The 19,344-nt window shown below is 44.1% G+C and overlaps 1 protein-coding gene across 2 annotated transcripts; it reads left to right on the top strand.

Moving 5' to 3' along the window:
* The first annotated feature begins 1,285 nt into the window (after window positions 1–1,285).
* On the top strand, window positions 1,286–14,427 carry LOC138826110 (interferon-induced protein with tetratricopeptide repeats 1B-like). 2 transcript variants are annotated; one of them, XM_070021156.1, is made up of 2 exons: window positions 1,286–1,642; window positions 11,867–14,427. In XM_070021156.1, the coding sequence occupies exons 1-2, from the start codon at window positions 1,638–1,640 to the stop codon at window positions 13,269–13,271; spliced, it is 1,410 nt and encodes a 469-aa protein (XP_069877257.1). In that variant the 5' UTR covers window positions 1,286–1,637; the 3' UTR covers window positions 13,272–14,427. The 2 variants fall into 2 exon arrangements, with proteins under 2 accessions (XP_069877257.1, XP_069877259.1); XM_070021158.1 differs by lacking the exon at window positions 1,286–1,642 and adding an exon at window positions 2,943–3,026.
* The last annotated feature ends 4,917 nt before the right edge of the window (window positions 14,428–19,344 follow it).

The following is a 19,344-nucleotide window of genomic DNA, read 5'->3' as shown; positions in this document are numbered from 1 at the left end:
GGTCATGGAATTGAGGAATTGAGTGAGTCAAGTTCTGAGGAGTGTAACATGATGCAACTGGGGTAGGAATTTGTACATCATATCAGGGAAACAGTACAGTATCAGGGAAATAGAAACTTACTAGATTTTTGTAACCAGGGAGGGACACAAGGTGAGGACTTTTCAGAATCTGACTTCCAAGACCTTAGAAACCCTTGTAAAGAACCAAGACAATGAGACAATGAGCGTAGCTGGTCTAGTTTCACACCATAATGATGTGTAGATTATAATGAAGTCAATAACCCTATCTTGAAAAGCTCAGAGAAATGGTTCTTGGTCTTTACTCATTTGCTTATCTGCCCATTGCACAACCAAGATGTGGGAACTTACAGATGACCCAATAATAATTCACAAGATGTCACAGTAGCAGTTTTTCAATTTTTTTCTTTTTTTCCCCTCTGCTAATTCCATAGGCAATTACACTAGCCTTGGTCTCAGAAAATTTTAAGCCAACATGTAGATATTGTTAAATAACCTCTGTGGTGGTTGCTACTTTTTGCAACAGATGATCTTTAAAAAAAAATCATAGTAGAAATAGATGAAACCTGAGGGCCGTCAAAAAGAGTTTTGGGGACTTAAGATTGAGATACTTTTATAAATCCACACTTCATAGAGTACTATGTATAGTAACCCACTGCATTCTCTGAGTATGTGCTCATACTCTTCTACTAACCAGACCAAACAAGGTTGTTTTCAGGTTAAGGATAACATCTGACTGAGCAGTAATAGAGGTTTTGCTGAAAAATGAATATAACATAGATCTTTTTGTAGAGACAAATATCTCAAACTTAGAGGGAACAGCCTTACAAAAGTTATAAACATCTGAGAGTTCATTCTGCCACACACTGAAAATCGATTTCTATAGCCTTCCCTCTATCCCTAAACCACTGACCCTGAATGTCCTGGAATTGCCTGGCTGGGTATAATGTGATAGTTACCAATGACAGCAGTCTGACTCTTTCCATGAAACTATTCATGTGCTCTGCTGGTCTGGTCCTACTTACCACTGGTTGATGTCTGTCGTCACAGGATCTAATTATCTGCTATCTCCAAGACCACATGTACACTAACAGGGAATTTGCGTATGAAAACAGCATCTCACAAACATCCTCTCTAGCTGCTGCAAGTAAACAAGTCTGTAATCAAAGTAGAGACAGCCTTCTGTGTATGTTCATTTTAACCAAGATAGAAACATGCCAATTTCATTCGATCTTCAGGGTGTGAAAAACTGCCTGAGATTCTTCCCCTATATAAGTACCTCATGTGAGGTCCACTGAGGAGAACAGCCTTACCACCGCCGGCACCCTTCTTCTCTCGGAAGGATGGGAAGGGCGAGGTAGGCTTGCCAGAATTCCCTTGCCTGAAACAGGAAACTGTCAGTCACCTGACTGTGAGCCAGTAAAAGGTCCCAGGGTCTGTGATCACTTCCCCATCTGCTGCAGTCACACTTCCTTCTGGATCTTGCTTTCTAATCTCCACCGTGAGTTCGAGCTGCTACACCTACCCTAGCCCGGTGGTTTGGTGCTTCTACCTCACGTGAGTGGCAGTCTCCTTCTGGCAACCCAAAAGACTAAGAAGCACCTGCTGTCTCCCAGACAATGAGGTAAAAGCTTTCTTTGTTTTACTGACTTTGCTTCTGTGCACTTGGCAATTCCAGAACATTTCTTACCAAACAGTTCCTAGACAAATCTCCTTATAAAAGAGCCTTCTTACTCACGGTTGTAATGCTGACAGGGACCCATCAATCTCATTTAATAAAGGATTGTTTAAGGTGGTATTGAAATATGGATACTGGGTCTAACTGGCTCCATCTTGGCATCTTGGTGGATGATGGGGGCTTTCTGAGAACTCTGGAGAGGATAGAGGACATTCTTTGTTTTACAGCTGTGTCAGGAGTTGTTAAGCTCCTGGAGAGTCTTGCTTCCCCTAGATAATTTGACCCTTGATCACCCCTGATTGTTCCCTTAGATGGTTTGGTTTACTTATGTAACACTCTTTGTTAGGTTTAATTCCTCACACTACATGTGGTTTTTGGTCTGTATAGCTAGCACACTAGCTGCATTAGAGGCTGCAAGTTCTTTGGGACAGGAGTCCACTTGCAAATGCCAGCATTTTAATAAGGACTCCCAATTCAACCTCTTAAAGTATGGCTTCTCTGTCTCTTACTGATCAAATTCCCATTTAACAGTTTGGGCAAAGTTCAAGGAAATCAATAGGGGATGGTGATAGACAGTGGGGTGGAGTGGGGACTAACAACAAAGACAACATGACACCACTAGGCCTACAGAGGTAAGAAGAAGGAGCAGTCAGACTTGGAGAGGCCTTTTGTGAAAGACTAAATTACTGATTGCCCAAAGCCCAGCACAGTGAGAGTTTAGCAATGAATACTAGGAACTTCACCTTTTCCTGAGTTAATAGTTTTTGAATGGCACCTTTAGCCGCCTTACCCACAAGACAAATAAAGAGTGAGAGAAAGAGGCTGCACTCAAGCTCAAAGGCAAGATTCCTAACTTCCCTTTTTCAGAACTTGTTTAATGAGCTCAGCCCTTTCCAGGAATGGACAAGAACACCTTCTTTATCCCATAGGAGATGGTATTTGGGTAGTACAACCCTAATGTGACAATGTCCCTTGGGATCAAAGAACAGAAGAAGGGACACTGACATGTGGTGAGGTCAGAGCAACAATTATTGATACTTTCAGACATCCAGGTGTGGAGACATCCAGGTGGGAAAGGAGAGGAAGCGATATTTTGTTTGATAATTTGATGGAATCCAGGAGGGAAGAAGTTATTTTCAAAGATATTTATTCCTTTGACCTTGTCAATACCAAGTCACAGTTTTGTGATTACTGTAAAACTCAACTTATGATTGCCATGACATTGCTTTTCACTAGAGCAACTGTTCTAAGGTGATCCTCAAAGAGGCAGCATCAAGATTCACCTGGGAACCTACTGGTATGCAAATTCCAGTCCCTTCTCCCCCATTTGGTGAGTCAGAACCTGGTGGGCAGTGAGCCTAGCAATCTGCATATTATGAGTCTTTTGAGACTCATGCCACATTTTAAAATACAGAATATTGGAAATTTTATTATACAGTTAACAGGCTGCAGGCTACCAGTTGTTACAAAGGCCTGCATAGCATGCAAATACACACAACACAACTAGGAAACATGCTAAAGAGGAAAGAAACAACAAAACAATACAAACAAACCAATTCAGCTCCAAGGGAGAGCTGAATTGGGACTCCATGATGACTGGAGACAAGCCAGGAGACAGGACACAGGACACGATCACTGAGACATGGAGTCTTGGCGGCTAGGCTGGTCTGGGCCTAAATAGGTCCATGCAAGGGGGCAGGTCGCCAGGAAATTCCCAGTCCCAGGCACTGGACTGACAGATTCAGTAACTTATCAGCCAAGTGCCTGCCCCTGCCTCAGGGGTCTAGACATGCCCATTATGATGGGGGGAGGGTCCTTCCCCCAGCATGAAGACAAGATGCCAGACCCTACCATTCACCATGTGACCAATATGATGCTGGCCAGATCTGGCCTTCTTACTTCATTCCCTCCTTTTTTTCTTATGTACATGAAATCAAATAATTGATTTCTCTGTAAAAGGACTGAATTTTTGCCTAGGCCATTTACTCCTGTAATTTATGGAGTCTCCAGCAGTTAAAAGTTGGCTCCATATGCTTGGTACCCCTTCAGTCAGGGGAATTTGCCCTGCTTTCCCATGTCAGGCAGGTTCTGATTTACAAATCTATGTCCCACAAAAGAATGTCCTGGAACCAAAGTCTTACGTTAGGCAGATCCAAAGCAGTCTTTCACCAGATGTTAGTTGCAGGTGATGGAGTCAGGCAAAAAGGAGTCCAGTCCACGTTGACCACAGTGGAGGTGGTCAGGATGATGATGTAGTCTCCTCCAGATGCTGCCAGGCCATTTTTGGACTTTACTCAAACAGGAATCTCCAGATTAGAAGGGTGAAGTAGGCCCTGAGGAGAAACTAGAGCTGGTCCAGCTTCTTTCCAGGCTTTGCCTTTGTTTTAGGGATTTTAGGGGGAAAACCCTCTAAACAAGGTTAACTAGACCTTGTCTCCAACCAGCCCAGTTCTTAGAATGGAAAGAATGCCTCTAGGTCCCCCTCCCCTTAACAACCTAACCCACCTTGATTGTTCTGGTAAGGACAGGTAGTAAGTAATCTGGCTCATACTGGAAACATCAAGAGTTTACCTCTGCCTTTTTCACATGCTTATGGTAAACTCCACTAAACTCCTCCTTGTATATGCCTACCATAAGCTCCGCCTTACCATTGAATTTGTGAGTCATTTAAACCAAAAGTGATAGGCTGGTTTAAACAGCCATTGTGCGAAACTATAACCTCATTGGCCACCTGCGTGTGGTCTAGTATGACTGTGCAATCTTTTGGGTGTGTGACAATCTCATTGGTCACCTGCACATGACCAGGCTTGACCTCGTGAATTTTGCCTTTAAAAACCAAAGTACGTGGGCCTCTGGGAGTCACAGTATCAGCTCCCGAGCCTGTGCTGCGGCCCTACCTGGTCAGTGAAGGAATCTTCTCAATAGTTGCTTCCTTTTTAACAACTTTGTTGCGGTGGGCTCTTGTCACTCCAGACGACTAGGTGGGCTTGCCTGCCTGAGTAGGGGTCTTCCTACTACAAAGAGATGGGCTTGACAGCAGCAGCAATGTCTCCCAGCAGCTCGGGTAGATTGTCACACCTCCTGCTGAGGTACTGCCATTTCTGCACAAACTGGTTACAAAAGCTTAACCTAAGGTCTGACTTTAGTAAAATTTCCCACTACCTTCCTGGTTGTACACTGGCTCTTGCAGGCTGGAGCCCCACTGGTTTTTAAGGCAGTGTAGACAGTAGCATCTCCTGGGTAATTTACCAAGGTGACACCTTTTTAATAACCAGAGATTTTATTAAATAAAGCTAGGTTTTTCTAGCCAGACACAGAGGCTTGGACTTGTAACCATTTTTAAGTGTAGTCTCTACACTTGTCCATTTGTTATTGAGGAACCTAAGCAACTCTATTTTCCTTAAGACCCCATCTTAGCTCTGTGGCTTAACTCGTGACCCACTTTAGCCCCAATGCCAGGAATTTATGACAGAAAGCCATGCACAAACAATTCTTGGAGCCATAGGTGGTGTTTGCTTAAGGCAGGATGTCGAGATATCTGAAATTCCAGAACAGCCCCTCCTAGGGTCTGGTGATCATTATCTAAACCAGAAACCCTGCAGTTTAGCACGAATCCTCGAGACCTCCCCTGGGGGGCAAGCCAACCAGTTTAAAGTACATTGGCCCCCTTGATCTGACCAACAACCTGTTTCTGGTCCTTTCCCATTTTGTAATGCGCCAATTATACTATAGAGTTGTTTTATGATTTTCCCTCGGTGTGTAGTGATTTGTTGCAAGATACTATAATGTATGCATAGCCCCTGCCTTCCCTAAAAAATGTATAGAAAGTGCTGTAACTTGGGCTCGAGGCCTCATAGCGTCACAGGTTACCGAGTGTGGAGGACCAAGCTCGAGCTTGCAATAAACGACTCTTTGCTGTTTGCATTGATTGTGGTCTCTGGTGGTCTGTGAGGGAGCATCTGAAACTGGGTACTTCAGCTATCACTATTTTTTCCATGCCTCCTTTAATTTATCCTTCCTCATTTTAAAGTGACTCTGTTCCTTTGATCTTAAAGGGGTTGAGGGGTGAAGACCCATCTTCTGTAACTTCTTCAAGCTGACTCAGGGGCATTGAAACAACCTAGTCAGGTACCTATAGCTTAGCCCATTTTACCAACGGGTTGCCAGGAGGAGATGTTATCAGGAGCACTATTTTACTCCAAACTGAAAATTATATACAACATTTAACTTTTAACAAATGCACAGACCTTTTCTCCAGCTATAGCAGTGTAGCTTGTTTAGCACTCTAGTTTGCAAAAGCATCTTCTGGCTGGCTTAGGAACATGATCTCTAGTGACCCTAACCATGCTTAAGTTACTTGTGTAGGCCTTTAGACAGATCTCAATAGGGATACAATCTCAGGTCCACAAACTTCTTTCCTGAATAGATTAATTTAGGTGGCTGTTGCCAGCCCAAAAGTTACTGCCAATTAGAGCTTTGAGCAAATACGGGGGGAGTTGAGATTTTAAACTATCCCCCACATTTTATACCCTTAGCTTTTTACTACTATCACAGATGACTAGCAAGTTCCTGTCCCTTTACAAGGTAGATAGTCATGGACATTAGTCATGCTTACAAACTATCTTCCCATGTCCTCCTGGCTCTGACCAATTTTTGAAGGGCCGTGCACAAATGACTCCAGGATTTGACACCACTTCTGCAATCCAAGCAGTGGCTTACTGCCTCAGGATGCTCCATCATTTGCCACGGTCCCAGGAGTGCCTTTCTCTATGCTGGAATAAATGACCCTTGGCATTTTCCTTGGTCAGTTGCTGGACTTGAATGCAGGGTTTGAGTGCTGTCCCTCAGCTCTTCAGCTCAAGGCTAGTTAAGTACCCTGTTTTCGGATGCCCCCTCACAGACCACCAGAAACCACGATCAATGCAAACAGCAAAGAGTTGTTTATTGCAAGCTCAAGCCTGGTCCTCCATGCACTCGGCAACCAGAGACGCTAAGAGGCTCCAAGCATAATCAGCAGTTTTTGTAGTATTGAACAAACAACTTTAAGGAACTTTTACATAAGAAATTACATGATTGGTTAACATTTAAAGAAAGCTAAGGTGGGCAAATATGATTGGTTGACCTTTACAGAAAAATATCCTTGGTCCATAGCTTGACCACAAACAGTTATGAGTCACACCTGGACCAACAGTATGCATGGCATGTCTCGCCCTGGGCTCTGAAGAACCAGTTGGTCAGAACATTATATGGTTTTAACTGAAACTCTTAGCTCATGGTCACTCAGGGGCAAAGTCACTTGGAGGCTAACCCCTGCCTTAAGCGAAGGCCATCTATGGCTCCAAGAATTGTGCATGGCTTTCTGTTATAAATTCCTGACATTGGGGCTGAAGTGGGTCACGAGTTAAGTCTCAGAACTGAGATGGGGTCTTAAGTAAAATGGAGTTGCTCAGGTTTTTCAGCTAGCACTCTGGCACTTTGAGCTCCAAAGCAACTCTGCTTTTCCAGCACTTTGCTGGTGGATTAGTGATGACAATCTCTCAGGGATCTTTCACTGCCTGGGCTGGCTTCGAACCAGTTTCCAGATCAATGAGTCACCCATACAGCCACAAAGATGGTCCTTGGAAGTAGGTCTATAAGCATGGGCTAACCTGGAGCCTTTTTGTTGGTCATGAGGTTTGAACTCTGGGCCTGAATGCTGTCCCTTAGCACTTCAGCTCAAGGCTAGCACTCTACCACTTGAGGTACAGTGTCACTTCCAACTTTTTCTATTTATGTGGTGCTGAGGAATCAAACCCAGAGCCTCATGCATGCTAGGCAAGCACTCTACCACTGAGCCACCTTCCCAGCCCCTACCATTTTGGATTTTTTTTGGGGGGGGGTCCGGTCGTGGGGCCTGAACTCTGGGCCTGGGCGCTGTCCCTCAGCTCTTCAGCTCAAGGCTAGAGCTCTACCACTTGAGCCACAGAGCCACTTCCGGCTTTTTTCTTTTTGCTTATGTGGTGCTGAGGAATCGAACCCAGGGCCTCATGCATGCAAGGCAAGCGCTCTACCACTGAGCCACCTTTCCAGCCCCTCATTTTGGATTTTTTAAAAAACTTTTAGGACAATTTTAATTTTAAACTTTGTCAGGGAGGCCAGCCACTCTCATAGGACTTCCCAATTTTTACAATGGGGACCCCATTTTTAATCCTTTTACTTAAAGTGACTTTAATTTGCATTTAAATGCCCTGTTAGAACACTGGGCACACCCATTACCTCTCAGCCAAAGTTTTTTTTTTTTTTTTTTTTAAGCTGGATACTTTTTTTTCCCCCTAGTCTGAGTCACTGTTAGGAAACCAGCAGTTTTTCTTAATGCAAGAATTACAATCACTGCCTGGCACTGGTGGCTCATGCCTGTAAACCTAGCTACTCAGGAGGCTGAGATCTGAGGATCGAGGTTCAAAGCCAGCCAAGGCAGGAAAGTCCATGAGACTCTTATCTCCGATTAACCACCAGAAAACTGGAAGTGGCACTGTGGCTCAAGCAGTAGAGCACTTGCCTTGAGCTGAAGAGCGCAGGGACAGCACCCAAGCCCAGAGTTCAAACCCCACAAAGGCCTGCAGCACACAAATACACATAACACAGCTAGGAAACAGGCTAAAGAGAAAAGAAATAATAATACCAACAAGTCAGTTCAGCTCCAATGGAGAGCTGATTTGCGATGTCATGATGACTGGAGAGGAGCCAGGACACAGGACACAGGACACGATCACAGAGACACATGTGGCATGGTGTCTGGTGGCTAGGCTGGTCTGGGCCTAAATAGGTCCATGCAAGGGGCAGATCCTCAGGAAATTCCCAGTCCCAGGCACTGGACCGACAGATTCAGTAACCTATGAGCCAAGTGCCTGTCCCTGCCTCCAGGGGTCTGGGCATGCCCATTACCTGGAGACAGATAATGCGGGGGGAGGGGGGGGGAGGTCCTTCCCCCAGCATGAAGGCAAGATGCCAGACCCTACTATCCACCATGTGGTCAATATGGCGCCGGCCAGACCTGGCCTCCTAAGTTAGCTTTATGCTAACATCTGAAAGAGCATGAGGCTAGTCATTTGAACATTGAGTTTGAAATATGCTTGTTTTACAAAATAAATATCTCTTGCCTGGTTTGTTTCCAATGACTAAACTGAAGAAAATATTTTCTGTTCAGAAACATTCTGGAGTTGGGCTCCGGTTGCTCACACCTGCAATCCTAGCTACACAGGAGGCTGAGATCTGAGGATCAGAATTCAAAGCCAGCTTGGGCAGGAAATACCGGGAGACTCTTATCTCCAATAAACCACTAGAAAACCGGAAGTGGTGCTGTGGCTCAAGTGGTAGAGCACTCGCCTTGAACTGAAAGAGTTGAGGGGTAGCACCCAGGCTCAGAGTTCAAGCCCCACGACTGACCAAAAAAAAAAAAAAAATCTGGCTTGCTCTCTGCCCCAATCTGATGTGGCAGTTCATAGAAAAGAAAAAATGTAAAAGAGACTCTTCCACAAAGATGCATTTATTAACCAATGTCTGTACTATTTTGAGAAGAATTGCAAGCCAGGGACTGCAAAAGAATTCACCATGACAAATGAAGGACTCCATGAGCGTATATTTCTTTGAGTCTGGCTTTCTTTATTTAATATGATTTTTTCCAAAGTGTTTCCATTTCCTTAAAAATGAGGCAATGCCATTCTTTCTGATGGAATCATAGAATTCCATTGTGTACAAATACCACATTTCTATACTCTGGTTTCTCTTCAGATCGCATAAATCTTTTGCCTTTTACAAATACCACATTTCTTGATCCATTCATCCACTGAGGAGCATCTGGGTTTATTCCATATCTTAGCCATGGTAAACAATGCTGCAATAGACATGGTTGTGTAGGTAGCTTCAATGTGACCTTGTTTGTGGTCTCTTGGATAAATGCCCACGAGTGGAATTTCTGGGTCATAGGGAAGCTTTATGTTTAGTTTTTTGAGGAACCCCCATATTGCTTTCTAGAGTGGCTGAACAAGTCTACATTCCCACCAACAGGGTAGTTGAGTCCCCTTTTAGCCACATCTCCACCAACATCTGTTATTAGTTTTCTTGATAATGGCCATTCTTGCTGGGGTAAGGTGGAATCTCAATGTAGTTTTGATTTGCATTTCTTTTCTGGCCAGAGATAGTGAATATTTCTTCATGTGTCTATTGGCCATTCTTACTTCTTCTGAGAAGTATCTCAGAAGTATCTCTAAGTCTTTAGCCCATTTATTAATTGGGTTATTATTTCTTTCATGGTTTATTTTTGGGCAGTTTAAATATATATTAAATTATATTTTAGATATGATGTATAGCTGGATCTACAAGTTAACACACTGGATGGTAAGAGAAAAAATACTAAGACATAATAAATCGTACAGGTTTCTATAACCTCCCCCTCCCCCCCCAGCCCCTGACCTAAAGCAGATTAAAGGAAGCCTATGTCAAAATAGTTTTGGTCCTATTGGTGCAGGAGAGAGAGAGAGAGAGACAGAGAGAGAGAGAGAGAGAGAGAGAGAGAGAGAGAGAGAGAGAGAGAGAGAGAGAGAGAGACAGAGACAGAGACAGAGACAGAGACAGAGACAGAGACAGAGACAGAGAGACAGAGAGACAGAGAGAGACAGAGAGACAGAGAGACAGAGAGACAGAGACAGACAGAGAGACAGACAGACAGACAGAGACAGACAGACAGACAGAGACAGACAGACAGACAGAGACAGACAGAGAGACAGAGACAGAGAAAGAGAGGTGGGGAGAGAGAGAGAATGAGCTCCTCCCTCCATGCATGCTTACTGAGCACAACCACTGAGGGGAGGGGATCTAAGGAAATATCTGAGGACCTGTAACAAGTACCCTTTTGCATACAGGATTGTAATACTCATAATTCTAATAATTTACCTTCCACTAACAGCCGAAGGAGGACTATCAGTCTTCAATATTGCTATTTTAGACTGTGGACTTCTGCATGGCAATCTATCCCACACTTTTCTTAGGACACAAACCAAAAAGAAGATAAATGTTGATAAACAATTATCTATGGGAAAGAATAATTCTCTTCTACCAAGTGGGAAGGTTGTTGAAGTTGACCTCTTAATAGTCTAGCCTCCATTAGGGTAGACAGCTGGTACACTTTCCACTTAGCAATGATCTTGATTAGACATGTGGAAGAAGGATTTTTTTTTTTTACATCTCACAAATGTGCTAGCTGGGCCAGAAGCTGAGGTTCCTAAGATTGGGAGAGACATGTCTATAAGGTTTAGACAGGTATGTCTCCCAATATTTTAGCAGCTCTAGAATAATGGCTGTCTGTGCAAGTGATTTTCTTTGGATAGCACTCTCCTCATCATACTATGGACTACAGTGAGCAGAAGAGAAGCATTTGAGTCAAAAGCTCTTCCCAATGACATATCTTGTAGAACTGGTGACTCTTTGGGTTAGCAATTTTTAGGTACAATAATTTTACTTACTTCTGATCTCACTCCTCCTCATCCCAATACACACACATACACACACACACACACACACACACACACACACACACACACTAGGTTGTATTGGGTAATATTTCCAGGTCACAGTTGGTTTCCTTCTTTCCTCACCCAAACATCCTACAAAGCAGGCTGCCTGAAAGCAAGAACAGTCTCAGTTAAAGATGTCATCCTTTGCAGATGCAGGCCCCATAGTTAACAAAGAAATCTTCTTGGGAGTGGAGAAAGAAAACCATTTTTACATGTTGGATGCATGAGAAAGAAGAGTAAGGAACTTGCTCAATGGTTAATTTTGATTTTCTACTTCTTCTTTAAGCATTATTGGTATACTGGTCTTGGAAGGAAGCAGGAGTAGAAAAAGTTTTCCAGTGAAAAAGATGGAGCTAAGATTACATTGATATTAATGGAATTTTTTCAGCTAAATTTTAGACTTAAGACAACCAACACCATTGGAAGCATAGCATTTCTTCTAGGTTTTTATGTCAACCTGCTTTGTTTCATATGATAAGAATATCAAAGGCAGAGAGAGAACAAATATTGGGAGACAAGGATACTGCAGGGGGGGTGTATTTAGTGGTTTAAAGTACTGGACTGATTTCTAGTACATATAACGTAAAAAAGTAGAAATAACTGAGGTCAATTTTTGCAGTCAGGAACATCACAGAACTATGATAGAAGAAAACTGCAATCAGCTGAGATGTCACTTCACATGGGAGCTGGTGGTCGAAGACTCTGCAGTACCTGACTTAGAGAACAGAATCTGGGAGGAGATTGAGTTCCTAGACACCAAATACAACGTAGGAATACACAACCTCCTGGCCTACGTGAAACATTTGCAAGGCCAGGATGAGGATGCCCTGCAGAGCTTGAATGAAGCTGAGGACCTGATCCACAGAGAGCATGCTGACCTGTCAGACATAGGCAGCCTGGTGACCTGGGGCAACTATGCCTGGCTGTATTACCACATGGGCAGGCTAGAAGAAGCCCAGACTTACCTGGACAAGGTGGAGGACACTTGCCGGAAGTTTGCAAGCCAGTTTCGCTATAGCATGGAGTGTCCTGAGATGGACTGTGCAGAAGGCTGGGCCTTGCTCAAGTGCGGAAGACAGAACTATGTGCGGGCCAGGGCTTGCTTTGAAAAAGCTCTGCAAGTGGAGCCTGAAAACCCTGAGTTCAGCACTGGATATGCCATCACTCTCTATCGCCTGGATTCTGATCACAACAATGTTATTTCTCTAAACCCCCTAAGGCAGGCAGTTAGGCTCAATCCAGCAGATACATACATTAAGGTCCTCCTTGCCCTGAAGCTCCAGGATGTAAAACAAGAAGATGAAGGGGAAATGTATATTGAAGAAGCTCTTGGCAGCACAACCTCCCTGATGTACATCCTTCGATATGCAGCCAAATTTTATAGAAGGAAAGGCTGTGTGGAGAGGGCTCTTGAGCTCCTTCAAAGGGCCTTGCGGGAAACTCCTTCCTCTGCCTTCCTACACCATCAGATTGGGCTCTGCTACAAGGCACAAGTGTTACAAATAAAGAATCAAACAAGCAGACAGCCTAGAGGGCAAAATACAGAAAATATAAATAGCTTAGTTCAGCTGGCTATACATAAGTTTCAAAGGACATTAGCACTGAAGCCTACATATGAGTTGGCTTATGTTGACTTGGCTGAAATGCATGCAGAAATAGGTCAATACAGAGAGGCAGAGGACAATTTTCAAAGAGCATTAAACATGAACAACTGTGCTGAAGGCATGCAGCAAGAGATTCATCTTCGCTATGGCCACTTCCAACGATTTCACCAGAATTCTGAAGATAAAGCCATCACTCATTATTTAAAAGGACTAAAAATCAAGGAAATTTCCTATGCCAGGGGAAGGCTCCTCAAGGCTTTGAAACAACTGGCTGAAAAACATCTTCACCAGAACATACAGATTGTGGAAAGCCTCAGCCTCCTTGGACTCATTCACAAATTGCAAGGGGACATGAACAAGGCCCTAGAGTTTTATGAGGAGGCTCTGAGGCACACCACTTTTCTGAACTCTGGCTTCTAAAGAACAGCTCATTTCTAACTTAATACAACTCCTATGTATTGTTTCGATCCCTCACAACAAAGCCATAAAGGGGAACCAGGACTCACATTTAGTCTCAATGTTAAAAATTCAGCAGCTACAAACACATTTTCCTCACATAGATACAATCCAGGGTCAGACTCTGGAAAAAACTTCCTCAATCTAGGAGGCAAAAGCTGAAGTTAACTGCATACAAATGAGGTCAAACAATAACTGATCAAGACAGACACTGCAATTGTGGAATTAAGGATCCACTTTATTTTTCTTTTTTTACATAAAGAATATGATACAGACCAGTCAGGATCAAACATTCTCTGAGCATTTGAATCCATTGTTTGCATAAAGAATCTGAGTGAGAACTTTTGGTGGGAACTCTTCTTTTATTTACTGCTTCTTTCCCTTTGTTTGAGGAAGGCTGCCAGAACATATATGGTAAATTGCTCCTGGTTGAAGCTATATCTCCAATTGAGTTCAAGTAGATGATCTCATAAACCCTTTCCTATATATTTCCAGTTCCGGTTCCAGGTTTATTCCTAAAGATTCTGGACCCAAGAACCCACCCTGGAAACAATTTGAATCAACTTGAGCCAACTGGACCTGGACCAGCTTCAACCATTTTCCTTATAATTTTCTTTTGGTATGAATAGCTTTAGACTGTTGTCATGGAATAAAGAAGACTACAACATCAAAACTTTTGTTTTTTATTTGGAAAGGGGCCTTCAGCCTTCAACCATCTAAAAGCAAACCAAATCAACAATGATAAGATAAAACAATTTGGGTGAAGAATTCAGAAGTTTGCTGTAGCATTACTGGCACTACTGTCGCCAGCACCTGCTGATTGGTGAACCCAGGCTATGGCTGGGTTCAATTCTGCTTCTTATTTATGTGTATCCAGGTGTTGTCTATCCCAAGAGATCTACATGATACAGCCACATTACTGGACATTTGTTCACAGCTAAGATGCTTGTTGATGTATTCGGAAAAGTCAAAGTAAAGGCATAACCAGTTTGGGATGTGCATGCTGAAATTGGCACAGACAACTTCCAATAGTGCCTACGTGTTTAATTGGAAAGTGTTTGATTATAATCTCCTGATTTTGACTTGATACTATTCAGTAAAATTTGTTAAGAATGCAAAATTTTCAGTGCATTTTGTTGGTGGCATTAAAAAGGTGTGTGTTCTATATGTGTGTGGAAATAGAAAACTGACAAAACAACTCTGGCAGAACCAGAAGGCCTAAATGAAAGGGGTCCCTGAAAATAAACGTTCAAAACAGTCTGCTAGAACAAACACTTCTAGGACAGTCTGACTCACTAGGTATGTGACCTTGAAAAGTTATTTTATCTTCTCAGCTCCTAGATTCTTCATTAGTTAGACAAGTTGCTGGGCCTCACTGCAGATCAATTTCCTCACGATCTTCAAAGTGCGGTTGGAGTCATTCATATTTTCCTAAGGCTTTTCAGATGATTTTAATGTGTAATGGACTTTGAAAACTGTTAGTGCTCTGGTTTTGAAACTCCTCATGTATACATCACCTATAAGGTTTGTTAAGACAATAATTCCTAGACACCATCCTCAGAGTTTCTGATTCAGAGGTAAAATAGAAGGTTCTTAGAATTTTCATTGCTGCCAGGTTCCTGATGCCAATACTGTTGGTCCCAAAACCACACGCTAAGAAACACTGGCCAAGACAACCTCTAGTATACCTTTTTAATATTTTCTTTGGCCCACACTGCAAATCCCTAGTAAAGCCCAGGATATAGGATTTGGAAATGGTCCAAGTGTAAGCAGTTTTTGGCACCAGGCATCAACTCCAGAAGTTCTACATTTCAGGTCCAGCCTCTTGCTCCTACATGTCAAATAAAGAGACAAGGGCAAAGGACGGAGTTTACTATATGGCACAGGTGCACTAGGGGAAGACAGCATTTCAACCTATTTTCAGCTGTCTTCAGGGTATAGAGAAGACAGGTATGCACCAAGCATAGGGTTTTCCTGGTTGCTAAGGCAACAAGACCAGAGCCACTGTCCAATTTGTAGCTCTGCTCACAAGACTCACCCAACTCTTACGGGGTATTGGGGCATTTTAAACATAGGGTAGGTTTTGTGGACAGAGCTACAAATTGGACAGTGGTCACATATAGAGTTGGCTGGGTATTGGTGGCTCACCCCTGTAATCTTAGCTTCTCAGGAGGCTGAGATCTGAGGACTGAGGTTCAAAGCCAGCCCCAATAGTGCACAAGATTCTGTAGTAACCAGTGGGGCCCCGGTAATCAGTGGGGCCCTGATCATCAGCGTGGCCTCATGGCCCGGCCCACTAGAGGGGACAGGGCATCAAGACGCAAGCCTCAGGGCTCCACAAACTGGGCCACAGGAAGGGGTCGTCACTGCCCCACGGGGCGTGCCCCTGGGGGGGCGGGGCATGCTGCCAGCAGGGGTAGGGCGTGCTACTAGAGGGGGTGGGGCGTTGAGCCCCACATGCTGGGCCGCCTATGGGGATTGGACAGGGGCAGCTTGGGGGAGGAGCATGAATGGCAGTTGGAAAACCGTTAGTCCTGAGCAGGAGGGTCAGCGACCAACAGAATAGTTAGGAGTGGAGGGAAAGATGGCAGGAGGGGAAACCTGCTGGAGCAGAGCAGGGCAGGCCCGTGGAGGACAGGGCAAGCCTCAAGAGGCCATTTGGGACCTCCTCCAGAGGTCATTCAGGGCCTCCTCTGGAGGCCATTTGGGACCTTCCTCTAGAGAGGCCTGTGGAGATGCTCCTCCCGGAGCAGGGCAGGGCAGGCCTGTGCAGAGTGGAGAGGCCTGCAGAGGAGGAGAAAGAAAGGGAAAAGCCTTCCCCCTTGGAGGTTTGGAGCTCTGGAGGTTTGCAGACCAAGTAATGAAGGTCAGGCTGCCCATTGGAGGCTTGGAGGTTTGGTGGATGTAAGACCTCTGAAGAGTGAGACAATCCACTGAGGCACAGTTAAAGATAACATTTATTTACACTATTCACACCAGAAAAGGGTCCTGCAACTATCTTGTCCTGGGCTAGATACCCAGAACCAGGAGCAGCCTCAACCACAAACCTCCAAGCCTCCCATAGGCAGTCTTGACACCCAGATCTTTATTAGTTGGTCTGCAAACCACCAATTAGTCAGTCTGCAAACCTCTTGCCCCAGACCTCTAAAGTGGTTGAGGCTGATCCTGATTCTGGGTATCTAGCCCAGGCCAAGTTAGTCACAGTACCCCTTTCTGGTGTAAATAGTGTAAATAAATTTGTTATCTTCAGCTGTTCCTTGATGGATTGTCTTGCTCTTTAGAGGTCATAAGTTTTGGAGGCCCCAGTGAGATAATCCATCGGGACAGCATCAGCCCTTGGCCCCTGGGAACCTCCCTTGTAGGTAAGCATCTCAGCCCTCAGGGGTGAGAGCCTCCTTCGGGTGGTTCTGGATGGACCAACGTTGACAAGAGTCATTAGGGAATCTCTAGTGGTGAGTCTGGGCAAGCTTGCCAGCCTGTTTCTGGGGCTGTCCTTGAGAGGACATCTGCGACCTGCTTCAAAGTCATCTGGGGCTTCCTTGAGCCATCTGGGACCTCCTTGAGGGGTTATCTTTGAGAGATGTGGGACTTGTGGGTTGAGTCTGTGGCTATTTGTGTGTATGTGTTGATAATTCTGTGTCTTGTACACACCTGTGCTTACTTCTTTTTTCTAGGATAGTAGAACAATGTCCTAAAGCTCTTGTAATGAAAAAATCTTCTCCCCCAGTGTCAGCGGATCCCACAGAGGAAGAACCACTGGTGTACTCTCCCTCTTATTTTGTGCCATCAGCACCTCTGATGTTAAGTCCCCCCTATACCAGATGTGGTTCCTTGTACCAGTCTGAGGTGGCAGAAGGTGGTGCAGTCCCCTTATTACCCTTGAGACAGGTGCATGGGGGAGATGGTAGGCAAGCCCCCTTTCTCGTGTATGTTCCCTTTACAACTAGTGACTGTATAAATGGAAACAGCAAAATCCATCCTTTTCTGAAAAACCCCAGGGCTCACCTCCTTATTAGAGACAGTATTTTTTACATACCAGCTCACCTGGGATGATTGTCAGCAACTTTTACAGGTGCTTTTCACTTGGGAGGAAAGGAGCAAATCTGTTATAGTGCCTTAAAGATGGGTGTGGACCAGATAGTTTACCCACTGATGACCCAGTCTGTTTAGAGTGAGTCTTTCCCCTGACTCACCCAAGCTGGGATTACAACAGCGATCGAGGTAAGGAGGCATTTACCAATTATTGCCAGACTCTGTTAGCAGGGATACAGGCAGCAGCTAGGAAGCCAACTAATTTATCTAAGGTGAGACTGTACAGCAGCTCCCCAGTGAGTCCTCTGCTGTTTTTCTAGAATGTCTCTTGGAGGCCTATAGGACCTATACGCCTATAGATCCTGAAGCCCTAGAGAATCGAGGAGCCCTAACTATGATCATTGTCACCCAGTCAGCCCCAGATATTAGAAGAAAGCTTCAAAAGTTAGAAGGTTTTGAGGGAAAAGTGTTATCTGTGGTTGCCCAGCAGGTATTTGATAACAGATAATCCCTGGAAGAAAAACAGTCAAAGAAGGAGTTTCAAGTTTTGGTAGCAGCCAGGACAGGGATCAAGAAACCCTTGGCAAAGACAGTACAATTCATTTGCACATGCAAGTAGGGAGCCTCTAAGATTTGACCAGTGTGCTTATTGCAAGCAAAATGGACATTGGAAAAAGGAATGTCCAAGGAGGAGAAAGATGGAAAATGATAGGTTAAGTAAGCACGTTAGCCATCTGGAAACAGTAAAAACTCACAAAGAGGTTAAAAGTGCATTGAACAGCACACTGGAGAAAACTAAGAATTATAGGATGTGAAGAAAACATTTGAAGGCATAAATCAGGAACTTGTAAGAATCAAAGATGAGAACAAAATCCTCAGAATGAACCTGGAAAACACTCAGAATCAAATGAAATCCAAGTGCATCAGCCTAGGTGAGCATGAGGCAAAGCTGGTGGCTACAGGTCAGAGGCTGAAGGAAGCACAGGATGCCAATGCTACCATCCTTGCTGACTACAAGTAAAGCCAAGAGGAGATTCTAATGCTGCATGCAGAAATCAAGGCCCAGAAAAAGGATCTAGACATGATACAAGAATGTTTGAGGCTGAAGTACATGCCAATTACAAGCTTTGGAAAGTGTGAGTGGAAATTCAAAGCATCAGAGAACTAAAAAAGCAGTTAGTGGAGCAGACAATAGCACCATTGAGAACTTAAAAGAGGAGCTGAAGACAAGCAAAGGTGCTGTGAGAAGGAGCAGCAGTTGGACGGTAGAATACTTGCAGTTTAAGGAGGACTTTGAGCAGGAGATCATGAAAGCGAGCTTGAGAGAAAAGGAAGAGGATGCAAAGGAAGAAGTCTCCAGACTGAGGTTAAGAGTACTAAACAGGAGTTAAAGTTAACTAGAGATACCTGAGGTTCAGGGAAACAATCAAGGTGATCAGGTAGCTCGGGAGGTCACCCTAAAACCAGTGGGGCCTCTAGAGCTACTAGTCATTAAGATTAAAGGAAGAAGCAAAAACAGCGGTCACAAGTGTGCAAATATAGAGACTGCACTTGTGAAAAATGGTTACAGGCTCAATTATATCCGGTTATTTGTCACCCTGGTAAATTGCCCCGGGCCATTGCCTAAAACTGTCTTGAAAACCAATGGGGCCTCAGCCTGACAAGCCTAATATAGAAAGTTGCCAAAATGCTAGAAAACTGGAACACATGGAGAGGGTGCATATGCGAGGAACCCCACCTGGTGAATTTTGGGAAGTGGACTTCACGAAGGTAAAGCCTGGAAAGTATGGGTACCTGTGTCTGTTAATACAAGTGGACGCTTTGTCAGGCTGGGCTGGGCATTTCTGACAAAAACTGAAACCGCTCTGGTAACAGTTAAAAAATTATTCTATGAAATAATTCCTTGATTTGGCTTACCCTTAGTAGTTGGGTCTGACAATGGCCTGGCCTTTGCGGTCCAAGTTACTCAATTATTAGCTAAGGCCCTAGAAATAAATTGGAAGTT

This window comes from Dipodomys merriami, unplaced genomic scaffold (assembly GCF_024711535.1).
Source record: "Dipodomys merriami isolate MVZ:Mamm:240054 unplaced genomic scaffold, mDipMer1.0.p SCAF_14, whole genome shotgun sequence".
Classification (NCBI taxonomy): domain Eukaryota; kingdom Metazoa; phylum Chordata; class Mammalia; order Rodentia; family Heteromyidae; genus Dipodomys; species Dipodomys merriami.
The sequence above is the reverse complement of the archived record's forward strand: the minus strand, read 5'-3'. Positions and strand labels throughout refer to the sequence as shown.